This window comes from Myotis nattereri (genome assembly GCF_964212035.1).
Source record: "Myotis nattereri genome assembly, chromosome: 12".
Lineage (NCBI taxonomy): Eukaryota > Metazoa > Chordata > Mammalia > Chiroptera > Vespertilionidae > Myotis > Myotis nattereri.
Genome location: NC_138087.1, coordinates 33,322,315 through 33,344,539, shown reverse-complemented (window position 1 = coordinate 33,344,539; position 22,225 = coordinate 33,322,315). Strand labels below are relative to the sequence as shown.

At 38.5% G+C, this 22,225-nt stretch overlaps 1 protein-coding gene across 1 annotated transcript in view; it reads left to right on the top strand.

Annotated features, from left to right (window-relative positions):
* KDM4C (lysine demethylase 4C) overlaps window positions 1-22,225 on the top strand; it is a 328,521-nt gene that overhangs the window by 159,677 nt on the left and 146,619 nt on the right. Inside the window, exons 9-10 of the mRNA XM_081103409.1 lie at window positions 15,607-15,797; window positions 18,942-19,180. Coding sequence (XP_080959535.1) covers window positions 15,607-15,797; window positions 18,942-19,180 — 430 coding nt within the window. The remainder of the gene's footprint in view (window positions 1-15,606; window positions 15,798-18,941; window positions 19,181-22,225) is intronic.

Genomic DNA, 22,225 nt, shown 5'->3' with positions numbered 1-22,225 from the left:
CTATAGCAAAATTGCCTCAAAAAATTGCTCAGAGATTCTTTTCATTGTAGGGCAATGAAAAGTTTTATCCAACTAGGTGTTTTCGAAACTGATTCATAATGCCGTCTTTTCCTTGTCAGCTTCACAATCTTGCTCACGAATAAATAGTACCACACTTACAAAAAATGACTAAAAGTGTTTTCAATAGAAATCACTTAATAATTGAGACCCAGGAACCCTAAAACCAAACAACTTAGTTTGATATAGCTCTATCCTAAATATTTCTCTAAAAGAAAGAGGCAAGAAGAGGACAACCGGAGAGCCCCAAGCTTTCTTCATGGTTTATAGTCCTTTGAAAACCTATAGATGATCCTGCCCTGACGTCTTAGACCGTTCCTCCCCATGTGGCCACAGACAGAGGAGAGGGTGTCAATTGCTTCTTCTCTCTTTAAACTCTTGGTCTGTTTTTTTTACATCATTGTCCTTTTCTTTTGAATTTTAGATGTCATCAGGGGCTCTTGGAGAATATATGTTGTATTATTATTGCTGAAGCTTTAGCTGCCTAGTACATTCTAAGCATCCTGGTTATATGTTGCTTGTGGTTATAAGCAAGTGCCACCCAATGCACAGTCGTCACACGTTTACTGGGAACAACCGATGAAACTATTGATTGGGTTTTTACACTGGTCAGATTTACTGAGGCAGTGCACAGCTACTGTCATTCTCTAGATTCATTTCAATTTATGAGTTCCTATTATAGTTCATAAGACGACTTCAAGAAGTGCAAGTAATTTGTAGCCATAGTATGTTAATTGTGTGAAATTGTAGTCTAGTTAGGCTGTACGAATTATGACTGCAGTTATGAGTTGTTACACCAAACAGCATGAGATATACATGTCTTCTATTGAATCATTATAAAAGGAAATGCCTGTCAGTTTATCACCAGACATATTCGTATTTAAAGCCCTTTATAGTGAAATGAAAGCTTGACCTAAAGATTATGGTTCATGCAGACTTGGCAGCGGCTGTGACCAAGGTAAAATACTGGAGGGTGCTTGACTGCTGTAGTAAAAACTGGGGAGCGCATAGGAAAGACTTTTACATGAGTGAATGTTCTCAGACATAAAAACAATTGAAGTAATCATTCCAATCAGAGATCTGAGAGGTCAGCTGCTTAAAGTCCCAGAGAGGTCCCTGTGAGGTTAATGATTTTCCCATGTCACGTGGTGGAACTGAAACATTGGCCAGTGTGCCTTTCCTGTTACCTCTCTGTGCCAGGGCAGAGCTGCACCCCTAACCTTTATCAAAGATTTGTGCACTCTGTCATGCCACAGTGTCTGTGAGCAGCAGAATGAAGAAAAAAGGAAGCTCTTTAAAGAATGTCATATGGAGAACGATGTGTTAAAAATTCACACTGACAAAAATTTTTGTGTGCACATGCATCCATTTGTCCTGTATCTGAGTGCCCATCATGCCCCTGGCTGTAGGGTGAGCAGAGTGCTGCAGGCGGTGGATACACCATGTCCTCTGGTAGCTTACACTGATGCAGTATTTCTTAACCTCAGCATTATTTTCATTTTTAGCAGCTTCCTGGCCCCTACCCACTGGAGTTGTAGCAGCTCCCAGTTGAAACAAACAGAAATGTCCCCAGGCGTTCTCAGGTATAACCTGGAGCAACAGGGGCTGGGAGCAAATGGCCTACAGCTGAGAACCACTGAACTTGTGCACACTACTGCTATGAGAAACAGGCAAGCACACAGGAAAATAAGTAGTAAGTACACACTGTGGGTGGACTACACACGAGCCATATGAAGTGCTGTGAGAGACAGCAGGGAGAGGTGGTTTCCAGAGCGCTTTCCAATTCATTGTCTTCCTCCCAGGGTGACACTTACCCACATGGTAACTAAACAAGTTTCCATTATATCAAAATTGTTGCTTTTCAAACATTTAAAGCATTTTGTTTACTAAAGGAAGTATCTACGTTTTTTCTTTTATTAAAATTAAATACTACTAGTGCTAAATAGCCATGAAATATTAAAGGATGGTTTTATAATTATGTAGTGGCAATTACATAATACAGTCCTGCCATCATGCTGCTACATATGAGCAGCACCAAACAGGCGCTGATGAATTGAAGATTGTGTACAGTCATAGAAGAATCAGTTGGTTTGTGTACAAGTTTAGCACATTGTGTTTATTGTTACTGACTGATTATACCTGTGAAAGTTATGCATCTACTTTCTATCTGAGATAGAAGTGATTGTACAAACTGTCAAAAAAAGTTTTTGTTTGTGTAGTCACATTTTAATTATTTCTCAGTGGAAAAATATAGCACATATAGATAGCATCATTGGTAATTCATAAATTGCCTTTCCTATCCTATCTAATAATAGACAAAGATTGAAATTAACCGTACTTCCACTACGCTTCCCATTGGCTAATCAGCGAGATATGCAAATTAACCGCCAACAAAGATGGCGGCCGGCAGCCACGCAGCTGAAGCGAGCAGGAGGCTTGCTTGCTCCAGTGATGGAGGAAGCCAAGGTTCCCCGCCTGCCGCGGCCTGGCTCTGAGCTCCAAAAGCAACAATGTTTCAATTATAGAAGGTAAACAAATCCCAGAAACCTGCTTTCAGCGGGCCGTGGCCTGGGAGCTGGAGTGGCAACAAAGTTTCAATTATATAAGGTAAATAAATCCCAGAATAAAAAAATAAAGAAAAAAAGGAGAGGCTGGGAGCTTCAGTCGCCTGTGGGCTTGGCCAGCCTGAAAACCCTCAGCCCCTCATCCAGGCTGGCCAGGCACCCCAGTGGGAACCCCCACCCCAAAGGCGGTGTGACCAGCTGCAAACAGCCATCAGCCCCTCACCCAGGCTGGCCAGGCACCCAAGCGGGACCCCCACCCTGATCCAGGAAACCCTTCAGGGCAAACCAGCCGGCCCCCACATGTGCACCAGGCCTCTATCCTATATAGTAAAAGGGTAATATGCAAACTGACCCTAACAGCAGAATGACTGGGAATGACTGGTCACTATGACACACACTGACCACCAGGGGGCAGACGCTCAATGCAGGAGCTGTCCTCTGGTGGTCAGTGCGCTCCCACATTGGGGAGCTCTGCTCAGCCACAAGCTAGGCTGATGGCTGCCAGTACAGCGGTGGTGGTGGGCAGCGCTAAGGATGTCTGATTGCAGCTTAGGCCTGCTCCCCGCTGGCAAGTGGACATCCCCCGAGGGCTGCCGGGCTGCCAGAGGGATGTCTGACTGCCAGCTTAGGCCCAATTACCCAGGAAGCGGGCCTAAACCAGCAGGTGGTCATCCCCCGAGGGGTCCCAGACTGTGAGAGGGCACAGGCTGGGCTAAGGGACCCTCCCACCCCCGAGTGCACAAATTTTTGTGCACTGGGCCTCTAGTCTATATATATAAAAGCCTAAGAAACTGTTCAACTGGTAGCTATGATGTGCACTGACCACCAGGGGGCAGATGCTCCAACTGGTAGGTTACCATGCTGCTGAGTTCCGGCCGATTGGGACTGGGCGAGATGGGTCGGACACGCCCTGGAGCCCTCCCGCGGTCCCTCCCTGGCCCCCACCATGCACCTGTGGGGTCCCTCAGCCTGGCCTACACCTTCTCACAATCAGGGACCCCTCGGGGGATGTCAGAGAGCTGCAGGCCAGGCCGAGGGACCCCACCGGTGCACGAATCCAGGACTCTAGTCTTCTTATATCTTAAAGTGTGACTTAAGTTCAAAATCATTTATCGAAAGAGGGTAACCTGCAGAAGTAAAGGAATGTACCCCTCTCAAACAAAAACAAAAATAAAAACCTTCTAACCTCTTTAATAATATTTAATGCTGTTACTTTTTTTTATTGATTAAGGTATTACATATGTGTTCTTATCCCCCCATTTCTTCCCACCCCACTCCCATTCATGCCCTCACCCCCCTGGTGTCCATGTCCATTGGTTAGGCTTATATGCATGTATACAAGTCCTTTGGTTGACCTCTCCCCCTTACCCCCACCCTCCCCTACCTTCCCTCTGAGGTTTGAGCATCTGATCAGTGCTTCTCTGTCTCTGGATCTGTTTTTGTTCATCAGTTTATGTTGTTCATTATAATCTGCAAATGAGTGAGATCATGTGATATTTATCTTTCTGATTTTGGACCATTACTTTTCCTTGCCATTGCTTCTGCTAAAAAAAAAATCGCCATCATTTTACACCCCTTTGCTTACTAGTCCATGGTGTTTGAAGGGTGTTGTAGATGCAGTTTCTGTGCACGAACAAGTGTGTGCATTAATCAAATATTGTGAGATGCCTGTGGCACACTCAAGTTCATTTGTAAGTGAGCTGTTGGCTAGGTTATGTTTGTCAATATTCACTCTATTACATTTCATGTCAGAGTGTCGGGGAACCATGGAGTCATGGCAGGATACCTGATGAGCACAGGTGACTTCCTGGGTATGATTTTGAGGAAAATGAAATAAATGGATTGACAAAAGCAAGAATAGGACTGAAGGTGATTAGGCATATGTTTTAATGTCCTTTACCCAGGAAATACTCAATTAATCTGCATTAACACCCTGAAGTAGAGTCCTTACATCATAGCATATGCTTCCTTCCAACAGCAGTGTGTTATCTGTTTAGTAGTAATGTGAGAAAAAATTCGGTTCAATGCATTTGAAGACCAGATGTACACAACCCTTCTAGTTCTCTAGTGTTTAGAAGTGTAAACTTTGACCTTTGGACTCTGAATCTCTTAATTTTCAGATGAGTTAAGATAATTGAGATTTTCAACTTCTGGTAATCACACAATTAAGGACAAATGAAGGCAATACTTTGTGGTTTCATTTTTTAAAAACTTTATTTTTATTGTTGACACTATTAAAGATGTTCCCATTTCCCCTACCTTTGCCCACCTCCACCCAGGCCCATCCCCTCCACCCCTTCCCTCTGGCCATTACATCACTGTCTTCTCTATCTATGGGTTATACATGTATGTTCTTTGGCTAATCCCTTCACTTTCTTTTATCTAGTCTCCCCCCACCCCCCCTCTGGTTGGTTGTCCTTCAGGCTGACTGGCTGTGAAGACTGGCCACAACCATAGTGTACAAGTTGCTGTGTAAGTGCTGGCTGACTTCACAAAGTGGAATATACCCCAGCAGGGTCTGGTACCTGCCAAGACCTCCTTTTTTGTGTGCCACTTGTGGATCTAATTAGGTGGTGCTCAGTTGCGGTCTAAAGCCAGCCACCAGATGTGTTGGTTCAGAGCCTCTTGGGAGGGACTAGAGTGCAGGCAATGTCAGAGCCTCTTGTGACTGACTGGCTTGGGGCTTCCTGTTAGGAGTTACAAAGTGATCTACAGTTGGTAGCTGCCTGTGCTGGGCCCAGGTGTGTATGGAAGGGACCAACATAAGAAATGAGGCCAGCTGCCACCAGTAATGGGCTTGGGGTAGGTCTGCAAAAGGCCCAAGGTACCCTGAGACCCTCTGCTGCCTGCCGTTAGCCTCAGCCGATGAAAGAGCCTTGGGTGGTCATGGCTTGTGTGAGGCAGATTCTCAAGGAGTCACTAGGTGCAGGAGAGTTGTGTTCAACATGTTAATACAGATTCAAACTTGGCACCAGTGCTGGGTCTGAGGCCACTCAGCAAATGCCTTGGGACACTGCTGCCCACCTGGGACCTGCAGACCTTTGTGGTGGAACTGGGTCCTGCAGACCTTTGTGGTGGAACTGGGTCTTAGGGAGTGATCAGGGTGGAGCTAGTAGAGTTTATCAGGCTAAAGCAGATTAGGATTTGATCCAGTGGGGGGATTTTGCCACAGGGGAAATGTGGTACCTGTTGGTTATGTGAGAAGTTGGCCCTTGCCCTAAAGGCATAAAACTCAGTTTCTCCCTGAGTTTTGGGCAATATTGAGCTTGACTGGAATTGCTTGAGAGTTTTTTAAAAATATATTTTTATTGATTTCAGAGAGGAAGGGAGATGGGGAAAGAGAGATAGAAACATCAATGATGAGAGAGAATCACTGATCAGCTGCTTCCTGCAGGTGCCTCCCCGCCCCGGGGGATTGAGTCTGCAACCCGGGTTTGTGCCCTGATAGAATTGAACCGTGACCTCCTGGTTCATAGATTGACATCCAACCACTTAGCCACACGAGCTGGGCAGAAAATTATTAATTAATGTATTAGCTTATATTTAAGAATGTTCATCTCAGTAGTATTTATCAAAGACCTAAAAAATGAAAAAAACATTTTCTAGAATTACAGGGTATTAAAAATGGTATAATTTATGGAAGAACACTTAATGATAGAAAAGCATTACCTTTAGTTAGAAACAATGAAAAGAAAATGGGGGGTAGGGGGGCTTGCAGCTTAGTTCAGTATCTGGTTAAAACTATAGTCTTACTTCCCCACTCTGACTGACTTGGGCGGAGCTACAGAGCATGCCCCAAAGGCCCCGCCAATACTGACTTGGGCAGATCCGCCAAAGGAGGAGATATATAGGTCAGAGCCTCCCCACAAGTTCAGTTCAGACTTTGGATCCAGAATTCCGCTGGATCTGCGAAATAAAGGTTAAACTTTCCTCCCTCAGAATGCTGGCTGATCGTTCTCCCATGCATTCTGTCACAACATTAGCATGTTATATAATGATCATATATGTAATATATATGTATGTCTACCTATGATAAGCATACATATGTGAGAGACTGATCCACTTTCCTTAAACCTGATTTGGGGGCAGCAGTGAGGGAACAGAGGTGGTGGGTATAACTAGAAGTGGGCATGGCAAGAGGAGGCTGCTTAGACTAAAGCCCCACACCTGGAGTGGGAATATCTATACATTGATGGATGTCTTCCTGAAGTGCTTCACTCTTAATCTTACTATTTTTGTTTCAAACCAAAAGTATTTAATTTCCTAGCACCTTATGCTCTCTAAAAGCAATTTGCAATCACATGTTTCTGTGTTTGTTTAGTTAATATCTGTTTCCCACTCTAGAAACTATGCTCTGTAAGGAGAGGGTTCAAGTCTGTTTTATCACTATATACCCATCACCAACACATTACATGCTCCATAAATATTAGTTGAATGGTAGCCAAAACACTCTAGTAATGCCAGTAACATAACAAGCAAGACAAAAATGAAAACTAAACTCTAATGTTGATCTTATTATATTTGTATTATTTAATGGTTTGGCTCATTTCTATTTACATACCTGATTATTATGTTGTAGAACCTTTGATTAGAACACCTCAAGATTATTTCATTAGTAAATATGGCAGTCCTACCTTAATTAATAGAAACATGGTATAAATGTTAAGGCAGCGATGGCGAACCTATGACACGCATGTCAGAGGTGACAAGCAAACTCATTTTTTTGGTTGATTTTTCTTTGTTAAATGGCATTTAAATATATAAAATAAATATCAAAAATATAAGTCTTTGTTTTATTATGGTTGCAAATATCAAAAAATTTCTATATGTGACACGGCACTAGAGTTAAGTTAGGGTTTTTCAAAATGCTGACACGCCGAGCTCAAAAGGTTCGCCATCACTGTGTTAAGGAGTACCTTTTTTTGTCCAGCAAATGACATGCAGCTACAGACCACAACTCGAATTTCTCACTCTATGTCTATTCTCTAAGAAATTGGTTAATTCAAATAAAATGTAGAGCTGTCACTATTCCAGTGAATCATTAACAAGCTCTGGACAAAAGCAGCCCTTCACTACCCCAGGGACAGTGGGTCTACTGATAAAATCTAGAAAGTGGTTTGGTGGAATGTGCTCTATTTTTACAGAAACTCATTAATTAGCCAAATATAAAAATGGCTATATAATAAATGAACTTTTAATGATCTGCATTTCCTCATATTCACATGTACTTTTAATATCTTGAAATCCAAGCTGGACTGAGTCCATAAAGTCATCATGAATACAGATGATAGCAGCCTCATGATTTGCCAAGCGGTAAAGTCCCCTTTAAACAATTCCAGAGAGACTCTTCAAGGTGTTAGAATAGGTGAAAACGGCACTCACCTCCTTCCAAGCCCACATTGAATCGGGAATGGAAAAATCCCAGAGAGGTTGGCAGATAGGAAACTGAATCTTGTATCTCTTGAACCTTTTCCCTCTCAATTCACTCACTATCCTATGACATCCAACAAGTCACTGAGCATTTTTGTGCCTTAGTTTCTCATCTGTGAACATAAAGATTAAAGTGGGTGCAGTATTAACTCCTCATTGTGTCCACTTAGTCATTTAAAAAGTATTATATGAATGACTCTCAAAAGTCAATATAACTGAGCATCATAGAAGGATTACATGTTGTATGCTCCCATGCTATTTCTGACAGCTCTCATACCTGATCTTATATACTCTTATGAGCTAATATTTATACCCATAAACCACTTAGATTCCTCAGAATCTGCGGAACCTTGTTTTATCTGATCTTGCCCAATTTGTCATCCATATAACGTGACATGCAAGCATGAATTCAGAAAAAAATAACTTCATCTGTCTCTCGATACTAGAAAGTTCAATTTCATGCTGTGTTTTGCATGGCACAGCAGGAGTGGATTGTTTAATATCTGTAACTCTGAACTTCCATCACCTCTCTATCAGATATGCCGGTAAGTGTTGAGAAGCAGGCATTCTAAAAATAATTTCTACAGAATTTTTAGGGGACCCTCGGAGCAAGCTATTTGAATCTACTTCCCTTCTTTTGCATGGTTTTTCTTTGTCTATTTGAGCTATGTCCCATGGGTCAGAAAGATAGAGTTTCTAGTCCCATACCTTAAATTGCTTTATAATTGCCTTACTTTATAAGGGAGCCATATCCTGGCATGGTGAAGCCTGAAAATATTCAAAAGAAATTAATCTGAACCTGTTAGAAGTAGGGGGAGTGGAGGAAACATATTTTGGAAAATTGTTAGCTAGACTGGATAAACTATCAACACGGCATGATATCATGCATAAAAAAATAATGAGATCCAGACATTTATTCTCAACAACATTTTAGTTTGGCTATGGGTCATAGAAAAAGAAGTTTGAGATGGAAAAATATGGCCTACATTTAAATGTAAAACCATTTAAAATGTATAGAATATGGTTTGGTTTTGGAATTTCCTCAGTGGAATACATAAGAGTATGGGAGTTGTTCTAGATTTGAATGTGAGCTGTGTCACCCTGGGCAAATTGACTTAGAATCTTTGTGTGTCTGTTTCCTCATATATTTTTATTTTATTTTATTTTCTAAAATATATTTTATTGATTTTTTACAGAGAGGAAGGGAGAGGGATAGAGAGTTTGAAACATCGATGAGAGAGAAACATCGATCAGCTGCCTCCTGCACACTCCCTACTGGGGATGTGCCCGCAACCAAGGTACATACCCTTGACCGGAATCGAACTTTGGGAGCCTTGAGTCCACAGGCCAATGCTCTATCCACTGAGCCAAACCAGTTAGGGCTCCTCATATATTTTTTAAAAAGGCTTTGCAGAAAATATTTTGAAGGGCCTCTTAATCTCTAGAGACTGTCAAGAATGCACTTCTCAGTAAAATAGACTTTTTATGGTTTAAAATAGAATGGAAGGGGAAGATCAGATAGGGCAAAAGTATCTGAAACAACTCACAACAGTGATTTATTAAAATTAGGATAAGATATTTGGTTCTGGTGTCATACTTTTAGGGAACTTTAAAAGCTATTCTGTATTAAAACAAACATTCTGAATTGTTTTCTGAGTGTGTATTTTGGGTCTCCTGGAACCTTCAAATGCATTGTGCACCTTGCCAAATCAGGGTTCTGTGAGCTCTGCAGACCATGCGGGGGGCGGGGGGGGGGAAGGGGGGGGCAGGCAAGGGATCTTTAAGCCTCCTGCAGATCTTGCCTTCTTAACCCTTTGTACGCCATAAGCATCTACAGACACAAGCAAGATGAAAGTGTCTTTGGACACGTGGCAATTAACTGGTTAATGGACAAAAGGACAAAGGAAATGGCCTTGGCACTTCTTATATGCCAACTTCATTATTTAATATTGATCGTAGAATTATATTTCTATTTTCCCTCTGCTCAGTCAGTGTAAATACAATCATGTAGTTTACTTTTCATGTACACTGCTGAAACAGCCTATCATTTGTCTTTGACTGGTACTATATGAAATGTAACCCAGAAAATCAAAGTGCTGTTTAAATATTATTTTTCAACTTAATTAGATCTAAATATTTAAAAACTCAATTTCGTGCATTAAAATTATTCTTATACATTGTCAAAGTAATTATAATAATTTTCTCCCCAAATTATTTGTGTAAGAGGTCACATGTACACATGAACAATGATTGAATAGGTATGTAGATGAAATAAATCAGCATTATAGTTGACAATTACATAATAAGGTGGATGAACAGTGGTGGGTGCCCAGTATGTTCCATAGATAGAAATTGGCAGGAAACAGCATTTTCTATTTTATTATTGCATTAATTTCTTGTAAAATTTTTAAGCTTTGATTCGTTATCAGAAGGATCACACATCTTTACCATCTCTGAAAAAACATTCTGTAAAATATAAGTATTTGAGTAAAAACTGAAAATTTAAAAAATTTCTTTGGTTTACAACAGCATTTTGAGTTTACTTAAGTTTTTGTGGAGTCCAGTATGTTTACACACTTTGATTTTGAGCCCCTGTGACAGAGCTAGGAAAGCATTTTTATATGGAGAAGATGATTCATTGTGTCCCCAATTTTAAGTAATTAATAACCAGAAGAGCTAAAGGAGCTAAACTCAGACCAGGATTCATCAAGCAGAAAGAGAAAGTGGCTACTGCTTATTAATCATATTAAACATAGTCATATTCATTAATTTGTTGGAATAACCATCATTGTGGACTTTAAAAAACTCTGGCTTTTTTAGTTCAGCATAATGCATGCTAGATTCATCTACATTTATTACACTGATTCTGAATTCCCCTTTTTGAATGTAATTTTTTAGAATAAAATTTCCAATTTCTTAAGCCAGCTAAGAAATACTAGTCTGTTGGGAGTACTCCAAAGAGGGTGAAATTCAGTTCGAGTTTGTAACTGGTAATGAAAATTTTATGATAAAAGAATGAATGGGCTACAGAAGTAGAATATTTTACTAGTACTCACCTTTTGGAATTTATTTAGAGGAATTCCAACATAAATTGATTCCTTTGTATTTTTTGTAGTTAATTCACATATTAAATACTTTTTATTGTTGTCTGGTGAACATGCAAAGAAAAAATTTATCAATTTTTGTAGTATCTCATTAGGTTAGGTATTTCTATAAATAGATTAATATCAATAGATGCTGGATTTACTAACTGTATAATTATCTATTTTCTAAATTTGTTTTATTTAACAACTCTAAATTAGGCCATGTTTCTCATAAAATAATTGATTAAACTCTTTAAAAGTTGAGTGGCTTCTTCATTGGAACATAATGCTAGAAAATACTGATCAGAAAGACTAGTTTATAGAGTGCATATTGCAAAATATCGTCCCTCAATTATATTTGGAACCAGAAATAACTATGCTTAATATAGCAGAGTAAGTTTTCAGATTCCTGGACATCTATAAATTTAGTGTGAGTTTCCCAAAGAGCTGGGCATTTCTCTTCTATATGTTTGGTATGATGTAGTACAAACCTACTCCATCTTCATATCACATCTTCTTTATTCATTTACCTATCAGTGTACACCTAGGTTGCTTCCATATTTTGGCTATTGAAAATAATGTTGCATTGAACATAGGTATGCACATATCTTTTCAAAGTAATATATATATATATATAAAATAAATATCCAGAAGTTGAATTGCTGGGTCGTATGGAAGCTCTGTTTTTAATTATTTGAGTAATCTCTGTACTGTTTTCCATAGTGGCTGCATCAGTTGTCAATCCCACAAGGGTTCCCTTTTCCCCACATCCTCACCAACACTTGTAGTTTGTTGGATTTGTTGATGATGGCCATTCTGATCAGTGTTGCTATTCCCCTTTGTGGTTTTAATTTGCATTTCCCTCATGACTAGTGATGTTGAGCAGCTCCTCATATATCTGTTGGCTATCTCTATGTGCTCTGTAAAGCCTGATGAGAGCCTGAGGCTCAGTCTTCTTCATTGTGGCTTTGCCATTAGAGTCATTTTCCTTCATTTCATGCTTCCTCTGTCCCTTTGAGTCCAGGCTGGCAGCATTTCTTAAAAAATTTTAAAAACTGTTTTGGTCTGTTGTATAACTCATGGGTGCCCACGCCATCAGATAAGAGGATCCTCCACACATCTTTCTTGGGTAACTGCATCTTCATACACCAATGCCACCATAAATAATTACTTCGGTCATAACCCTATTTCCAAATAAGGTCACATTCTGATAGACTGGAGGGTTCTCATTTTAACATACCTTTGCAGGGGGACACAATTGAACTCATAACAGCCATTTAACAACCATTTAACAACCTTAACAGGTACATCAAGAGTCTTACTTTGTTGTTTTTTAAGGTATTTTTTTCCTGTGTTCTTTCCTAATTATCATTTTAATTGTAAATATATGGAAAAGCAGAGTAATTTGCATACCTTGGAAGCCTTCCTTACCAGAAATTTGTACATAAAAGCAATTAAAAAATTAGTCATGCTGCATGTCACAAAAACATGTAGTAAAGTAATACTTTAGGTGTTTGTTAAGTATTACCTTCTTATTTTTTAATCTTATATTTTGGTTATATGAAATTTCTAATTCTATAATTCAAATTCTAACTTACTATTTTTTGTCTTAGAAAGTTGCTTATTTTAAAAAATATTTTATATTTAAATTAGATGATTGGTTTTCAGTATAAATAATGGAGACCATGAATTGGACTTCCTGGAGACAGGAACAAAATAATCATGATTCTGTATAATAAATCTTAGGGTAGTGAACATAGAAGAATTCAATGTATACAGATTCCTGATAATTCTTTTTTTTTCTTTCTGATAATTCTCTTTATATTTGAACTTAACATTTACAATTAATATGTATGTTCTTAAAAGGAAAAGCAACAAAAGCCATTCATATTAGTATTTTGACTTCATTTCAAAAATAGTTTGCTTGAAAAGTTTTACCTGTTTCTGGTTATTGCTGTTTGTACCAATATGTAGTCACTAAGTTTCTTTATTTCTAAATGAGACTGTTAATATCTTCATTTCTTACTTTGCATTCTCTTAGATAATCTCATTCAATCTTCATAGGGGTTTAGATGAATGTTATTATTTTCCAGTATTAGGAAGAATAGATTTTCACTGTGCTGCTGAAGCTTATTGTTTTTGGCTCTGACATTGTTACTTTCATTATTTTGAGTATTTTTTACTTTATTTCTGAATGTTTAAAATTAAAGATAATATTTACCTATTGTATTTACAGTGAGTCAAAGAGTCAGCAGAGTGGTAGATCGTGTTGTATATTTATAAAATTCAAGACTTTTGGGAGAGGGTCATGGGAAATTGAAATATGTGAGACAGAATTCTCCTTGCTAAAGAAACTTACGGTACTTATATTGTCCACTCAATTTTATTTTTCATGAAGCAAGTATTAGTAACACTATAAGACTATAAGAAAGTTTCTACTGATGAGTCTAAACTTACATTTTTTTCTTTAGTGGAAATATTACATCTTAAACCAAATATATTAAAATTTCTCAGGATCCTCATTTTCCATATTTCTAAGCCAAGATGAGTACAACAAAATGACTTAGAACTCTCTCTGTATGTAACAATAGAAAGCAGTGATGTAGATTAATAGTACCACATGCAGACATTCAATACAATTTCCTTCCAGTGTTTATTATGAATTTTCTTTGGATAGCAGAATGGTGAGCAGGAGGGTTTTGTGGTAGGAGCAGTAGTGCTGAGGTAGGAAGCATTTGTGGCACTTGGGCTCCTGTGACTATACTTGGGTTGAAGAGGAATATTCATGTTTACTGGCAATGGGAGAGAAACCTGGAAATTTTACTGGTGGAATTAAATGTTGGAGCCCTTGAATGCCCAGCTCAGGAACTGAGACTTAATTCTAAAGGGTGATTACACTCTATTGAACTCAGATACAAAAGATTACAAGACATTTGGGGGAGATTAAAGTGACAGCTGTAAAGATGAATTGGTGCTAGCAGAGACTGGTATAAGGAATTCGTACAGGAGACATTTCAGAGGAAGAATTCAGTAGTTGATGACAGACTGGATTTCTAAGGGTAGAGGGGAAAGATGGATTAGGAAATGTTGAGTATAAATGTAGACGATTGGAAATATTGTCATATCATTGATAACAGCATGTTTGTTTGCAGAAGAAGTTAGAGCATGTTAATTGTTCTCTGAACTTTTAAATCATTTGAATTCTATGGAAGGAGTTTTAGACTAGACATTATTAAAACTAATTAATTTGCATGGAGATGATAATTGTATCAACAAAATATTGAGTTTCAAAGCTGTTGTTGAGTCAACCAGTCTGTTGCCCAGTGTGTTAGAGTTTGCCAAGGTATGATAGTTACACCTTTGAGACAATTTTGCACCACTATTTTATTAATGTCTGTCCTGTTGGATGAAGTTTGGGCTGGATGCAATTTAACCTGTGTGAAGTCTTTATAGGAAACATGCTTTATAAGATATGACTGCTAGGTGCTAGGTAAGTATATATCCATGAAAATCAAAATCTTAGTGGATTCAAAATAATCATTTATTTGAACTGACTTTAATACTATTCCGTTTTTCCTAGTGGATATGTTTGTAGTAGTGTTTTGCAGTGGGTGCGTTTTATGTGATATGATGTAGAAGAGACTCTTCTTTTGTTCCTAATTTTTGGCCACTTTTTGAGAGTATGTTTGTTAATAAACATAATGTGATTAAAATTTATCTTGAAGAAAATTTACCTCTTCCCATTGGTTTAATTATTCTAATCACATTCATTAGCTACTTCTGTTTGTGAACCTAGGTTTTCAGCTTCACAGACCTTTCAGCATTCAGCTCACTTATACAGCCTTTTGAAGGGAGAGTGGTTAATCCTTCTGTTGCAGGCATGCTTTTGAATGAGTGCACTTTCCTTTTAGTTGTTCCTGGTACACAGTTTCCTATCAACTCTACCATGCCTTTGAGCATATTATTTTACCATTTATAAGTGTGAATATGCAGGTTCTCTCCTTCCTTTAGAACAGTGGTTCTCAACCTTCTTAATGCCACAACCCTTTAATACAGTTCCTCAACCATAAAATTATTTTCATTGCTACTTCATAACTGTAATGTTGCTGCTGTTATGAATCATAATGTAAATATCTGATATACAGGATGTATTTTCATTGTTACAAATTGAACATAATTAAAGCATAGTGATTAATCACAAAAATAATATGTAATTATATATGTGTTTTCCGATGGTCTTAGGCAACCCCTGTGAAAGGGTCGTTCGACCCCCAAAGAGGTCGCGAACTACAGCTTGAGAACCGCTGCTTTAGAAGAAATTGAATTTACCCCTCACTGAATGTTTGAAACTGTAAAACATCCTCATTTATGTAGTGACTAAATATTCTTGTGCGCCACATTTAAAGTAGGACTCAGTGTGACTTCATGTAGCTATGAAATGTTTAAAGCATAACATCCCCTCTGTGTTTCAGTGCACCTGCAGGAATGACATGGTGAAAATTTCAATGGATATTTTTGTGAAGAAATTTCAGCCAGACAGATACCAGCTTTGGAAACAAGGAAAGGATATATACACCATTGATCACACAAAGCCTACTCCGGAAACCACCCCTGAAGTAAAAGCATGGCTGCAAAGAAGGAGGAAAATAAGAGCATCCAGGAGGTAACGGTCCCGGCCTCCCCCATCACATTTGTACTTATGCAGTTAAAATGGGTTATGATGTGATATTCTCAAAGACTTTTTGCTTTGCTGAAAATTTATTCCTCATAAGTTTACATAATATCTTACTGAAAATTTGAGACAAAATATTTTAATTCTTGAGAAATGTAATAAATAAACAGAAGTAGAAAGAATTGTATTTTGTGTTTGAGAATATTCCTGAAGTTGTTACATATGGCAAGTAAAACAATACTAGAACCTCTTGGATCTCTTACACTAACATATTTTAAAGTTGTATTGGTGGTGTTCTTTATTCATCTCCATATTTTATTAACTTCAGTAGCTTGATTTCCAGGCTTTTCATTTTGCTACTGATTTTCTTTCTGACTTCAGTAGTTTTCTTCTTCATTGATATTAATTTTCTCATCGAGATACCTATTTTTTGCCCCATTTTATACACTTGGTTTTATTCTTTTATGAGATAGAAAGCCAAGCATGTGGCGTTTCTGTAACATGGTTGTCCCCGTGAACTTTATTCTACATTCCATTTTCCTGGCCAGGGCCATTTCAGAAGCTTTTACACCTGTCACGGGCATCTAGCTAGTTTAAAACCCATTGAATAGGGTATGTGTTATGTTGCTCAGGTCCTCAGGCAACATTTTTAGGCTCTTGATGTTTTCCAGGGTTATATTACATTTTTACTCTCCAATATTACTCATTGTTTTTCTTTCAGATTGTAAAGGTAATATTTGTGCATTGGAGAAAATTTGTAAAATAAGGAAAAGAATAATGAAGGAATCCCAAATCACTCATAACCTCACAATCCAGAGATAACCAGTGTTAACATTTTGTATATATCCTTTACATATATATTGATTCTATATCATATAGTATTATATGCCTTTCTAAAATTGGGGCGATGCTCTATTAACAATTTGATGACCAGTTTTGTGAGTGTTTTAATGTAATCAAATGATTTGCTACAACGTGATTTTTAATGACTGCATGTATTTAACTAATCCCCTGTGTTTGGACCTGTAGCTTGCTTCCAGTTTTTTTGCTATTAACTAAAATAACACTGTAATTTTAAATCTTTGCCCACACTTTTGATGCTCATTTTCTGATTCTCTTTTATTTTTCCTGACATTTATTTTCTGCTATTTTAGAATGGTAGTGAGTGGAGGAACCTTAAGAACATGGAGTCAAACTTCCGCATTTTATGAGAGAAATACCTGAGGCACAGAATTAGTAGCAGGACTCAAACTGAGGTGTTCTATTTCACCCTATAGTGTATAGCAGTGATTTTCAAACTGTTAGTTTTCAGAGCAATTTAGTAGGTTAGAAACAACATTTTTAAATTAGGAAGTAAAATAGAATAAAAAGTATCATAGTCCTTCCTGTGTGGGAAGGGTAAGTATTAACTCATGACATGTGTGAGTATCTGTGTATGTGTGTGTTGTGTCACCATCTAGAATGTATAACTTACTACGGGTTGCATTAAGAAAAAGTTTGGGAAACACAGATTTAGAGAGTCAATGCCTTTGATAAACATGTTAATCCACATTACGAAAGACACTAGCTGTGGGAGGGGGCAGTAGTTAATCTTGAGTTCAGAAGAAACACCAGTAGATCTTGTTGAAAATTGCTCTTTAATGGTCAGAAAAAATATAATACTTTAATTAGATGTATGATCTGGTCTCCTAGTTACTAACCACAGTGGCCCTTTTGGGTTGACATAGATCCATGACATGGAACAGATTTGAAATGCCTTCATCAGGTTAAAATAATCAGTGGACTTTACTCACTTAGTTTGAAAAGCTAATGTTAAGGGGCTTGTTGGTTATGCTCAGCTTTGCAGCTTGATCATAGTTCTCTGACTCCCTTAAGTAAAGCCCTATCTAGGGAAATCTGATGCAGGGAATGATTCATTGAAATCTCGAAGAGATGTCAATCATCTGACTTTACGTGTACTATCCTTTTAGTAATGTGAAGATTTTCTACATAGGCCAGTGCATGGGTTCTCAGTACACATGATAATGGTGATGCTGGTACTAGTACTGCCACTACCAGCAACAGCCAAAGCCAGTTTACATAGGTTGTCCAAGTCTACTCCTTTATCTCAGACCTCTGCCTTTCCTGTCTTCTTCTGTGCTGTTTGTGTGTCTATGTGTATATATTTGGGGGCACTGAAATACATATTGCTTTTATTTGAATTGCAATTTTTTCTAAATAAGTGTTAGAAATGTTGTGTCATATATAAAAGGTATCTATGACAAAGCTATCAAGTGACTTGCTGTAAAATACTGAAAGAGGAAAAAATTAAAAATGGTGTCCACTCTGAAAATAATAAGTTGATATAAACATCAAATATATACAGTTGACCGTCCTTCTTATTTCCTTTAGCTAATGATGATTTGGCATTTATTTTTAATGATTTTAATGAAAACTTAAGAATTACACAAAATTCAGGGAAATGTGGTCACCTGTTCACCTTGGAATGCAAACTTACACAGATTTTAACAATGGCTTTATGGGCTCTCCTCATTTTCTTCTTTGTTTCTCATTACCTAAATAATACTTGATTTATTGATTAGATTTCCCCCATGTCATCATTTTTCACTTTCTTTTTTATTTTTAGATTTCTTTCAATATTGTTATAAACTTTTAACAAAGACTTCCCTCAACAGTATTTAATAATCAATTATTTACCATTGTTTCAATTTTAAAAAATTATGTATTTTTATTGATTTCAGAGAGGAAGGGAGAGGGAGAGAAAGAAACTTCCATGATGAGAGAGAATCATTGATTGGCTGCCTACTGCATGCCCCCTACTGGGGATCGAGCCTGCAACCCAGGCATGTGCTGTTGATCGGAATGGAACCCAGACCCTTCAGTCTGCAGGCTGATGCTCTAGCCACTGAGCAAAACTGGCTAGAGCTTAATTTTAATTTTCAGTGAATTGTTGTTAAAACTTAAGATTTCAACATTAAAATTAATCTTTTAATTGTGAAGGTAATCTCTGCACAATAATTGAAAAAACTATCAATTTTTTTTCTTCTTTCAGTAAGTGAAAATAACATTTGCATTGGTATGTTTTATCCTGTTCTTTGCAAACATTGTTCTGACCACAGCTTCTCTTGTTAATAGCTTCCAGTGCACTAGTTCTCACTCTAAGCGGCCTAAGAATGAGGAGGATGAGGAAGTGTCAGCTGCAGTCGATGGGGCACAGGGCCCTCCCCCTGACCCAGACCCAGATGACCTCAAAGTCAGTGAACAGCCAGAAGCAGCAGTGAAGCTGGAGAACATAGAAGCACCTTCAGAGGGAGTGGCCTTGGCTAGGAGGATGCAGCTGGACCAGAATCTATCAAATAATATCGGGCTCTCAGGTGAGAAGCTGGCTGATTTTTTCACATATAACTAGTAGGTGGTTGATGATCTTGTGCCTTTGATCTATGTTCACTGGGACAGATATGTCACTTTTCCACATAGCTTAACCAAGAAGCCTTCTAGAGTAATGGGGCAATTCAGTCAGGAAGCTAAGGGAGTGCTGCAAAGGTCAGGAGCACCCGTGCTACATGGAGTGGAACTGTGAGACATACAGCCAGCAGGGCCTGTGTGGTTTAATAAAAAAGGTTCTAAAATGGCCTACCTAGTTTGGCTCAGTGAATAGAGCCTTGACCTGCGGTCTAAGGGGTCCCGGGTTCCATTCCAGTCAAGAGCATATGCCTGGGTTGCAGGCATGATCACCAGTAGGGGGTGTGCAGGAGGCAGCTGATCAGTGATTCTCTCTTATCATGGGTGTTTATCTCTCTCTCCCTCTCCCTTCCTCTCCGAAATCAATAAAAATATATTTAAAAAAAGATTCTAAAATGAAAAAAATACTTTTTGTGCAACTCAATTTACAATATACGCTACATTTTTAGAAAGCTTCTCTTGAGCTCATATGGAATAGAGAAAACCAAACATAGGTAATTCTTAGTTTTGACTTAATTTTAAGACAAAAAATAAAGAATAAAGTTTTAAAAAAGAACAACAGTTTATGTTGTTCATTATATTCTACAAATGAGTGAGATCATATGATACTTATCTTTCTTGATCTGGCTTATTTCACTTATAAACTGATGAACAAAAATAGATTCAGAGACATAGAAGCACCAGACAGACTGTCAAACCTTAGAGCAGTGGTTCTCAACCTTGGCTGCACATTAGAATCACCTGGGAATCTTTTTAAAATCCTGATTTTGGGGCCTAATCCTCCGGAAATTGTGTTTCTTTGTTATGGGCTGGGGCCACAACATTAGTAACAAAGAAACAGAATTTCCGGAGGATGAGGCCCAGAAATCAGGATTTTAAAAAGATTCCCAGGTGATTCTAACGTGCAGCCAAGGTTGAGAACCACTACCTTAGAGGGAAGACAGGGGTGGGTAGAGGGGTGGGGTGTGGGAGGTAAGAGAGCAACCAAAGGACTTGTATGCTTGCATATAAGCATAACCAATGGACACAGACAGTGTGGGATGAGGGCCTGTGCTGGGGCGGAGTAGTCAGGGAGAGGTCAATGGGGGAAAAAGGAGACATATGTAATACTTTCAACAATAAAGAATTATAAAAAAATAAAAAAGAACAACAAATGTTACTTAGTCTTGGGAAATGGTATGTGTAGTCCCTTAGCTGTTTCTCTATCCTAAAGCCATCATTTGCAAGTCTCAACTACTTTACTTTTTCCCCTGAAACTGCACATATCTCTGAAACTGCTTTAACACTTTGGCGCTTTAATATATGTTGGGGCATTTGTCCTTTTACTAATCGAGCTTATTGGTAATTCCTATCTTCTTCTTGTACCGCTCCACCAGTCTGTCTTTCAATTGTAGACTCTTCGAATCCAGCCATTGCCTTCCCCCGCCCCGCCCTGCTTTCTCCTCCTTTAAGACACCATTATCTCTTGCCTGGGTTATTGTAGAAATTGCTTCCTTCCTGTTTTGCCAGTGTCCACTCTAGAAACCTCTGCTAATCAGTTCTCTATATGGCAGTGCTCTTTGAAAACTACTACCTTGCTTGCTTATTTATTTATTTATTTATTTATTTATTTATTTATTTCTATGTTGGAACATTCATTAAAGCTGGGGACAGTAGAATGAAAAAGGGCTTAGCATAGAAGAAGCAATGGAGAGCCTAGGCTGGGCTGCCCTAGCTCTCTGGGCAATTAGAGAAAAGGGGGCTTTGGGATCAGGTTCAGGGGTTAGTGTGGTACAAGGGGCCACTGCCCATTGCTCCCCTGGTTACAAGCCTCATGGGGTCCTTTAGGGTTTAGGAGGTGCATATCTGTGGGGAAGGAGAGGGGAAAGGAACTGGTGGGGCTACTCCCCAGAAGGTGAGCATGCGCTGCTGGCTCCTTTGTCTTGTGTAGCTTAGGTCTTATCCCCACTTCTTTCTTTTTTATTCATATTCCACTTATAGTGTAAAAAAAGTCCTTATCATAGTCCTAATTCATCTGACCTTCAGCTGCTGCTCCATGCTCATTACCTTTTGCTCTTGAAATGTCTTTATTAATAGAGTTTAAATCATAGACCTTTCTTTAGTGAGTTTATACTTTAGTGGAGAGCCAGTGTGGTAAGTGCCATGTTAGAGATTGCATAGAATGTTGCTGGTATAACAGGGAAACACCCTGAAGAGACAGGAGGCTGGACAGGCAGTGTTTCTTGCAGTAGGTGGTATTGAATTGACTTGAGATAAATTGATAGGAGGTAGGAAGATGGAGCAGGCAGAGAAGGAAACAGCACAAGCAGTGCAGAGAAGACGGTTATGCAAAACATATGGCTGTTTGTTTATAGTCTGTTACCATAGTTTAATTACTGGGTCCTTTAGGCCAAGGGCACACAGTTTTATTACACATTTTCTTGCATTTTAACCTCAGGTTTAGATACCTGGCAGAACACTTAAATAGGAGATGTGTCTAGGTTCAGCACCACAGCTAGTATGTGACAGGTGAAATAATGCATGTGTGTGTGTAAGGGAGGGAGGAGGGTGAATAGAGATGGCAGAGGAGCAGTGCTTATGATCATTGTATGATACAGCATTAGTGTAGGAAATAACTTTTACTGTATCTACTTAGCCTTACATGTGCTCTTTACATACATCCTCTGAACTGGAATGTTTCCTCAGTAGCACCTGTTAGCATCATATATTAGAATATAATTCTTATTTTTAGAAATATTCAAATTGCTATTGCTTTGGATAATTATTGTTGTTGTCCTGGCTTTTGTCTGTAGTAGAACCTCTTTCTAATCCCTTATTTTGTTGATAAGTATATTCTTTTGCCAAACTCCAAGGTCTCACCTTAACAACTATGAAGGCTGCATGATGCTACCATGACCTTTTCTACCTTTGTCTGTGGAAGTTTACTAGTACAGCGGAAGTTGGAAGATAGAAAGTTA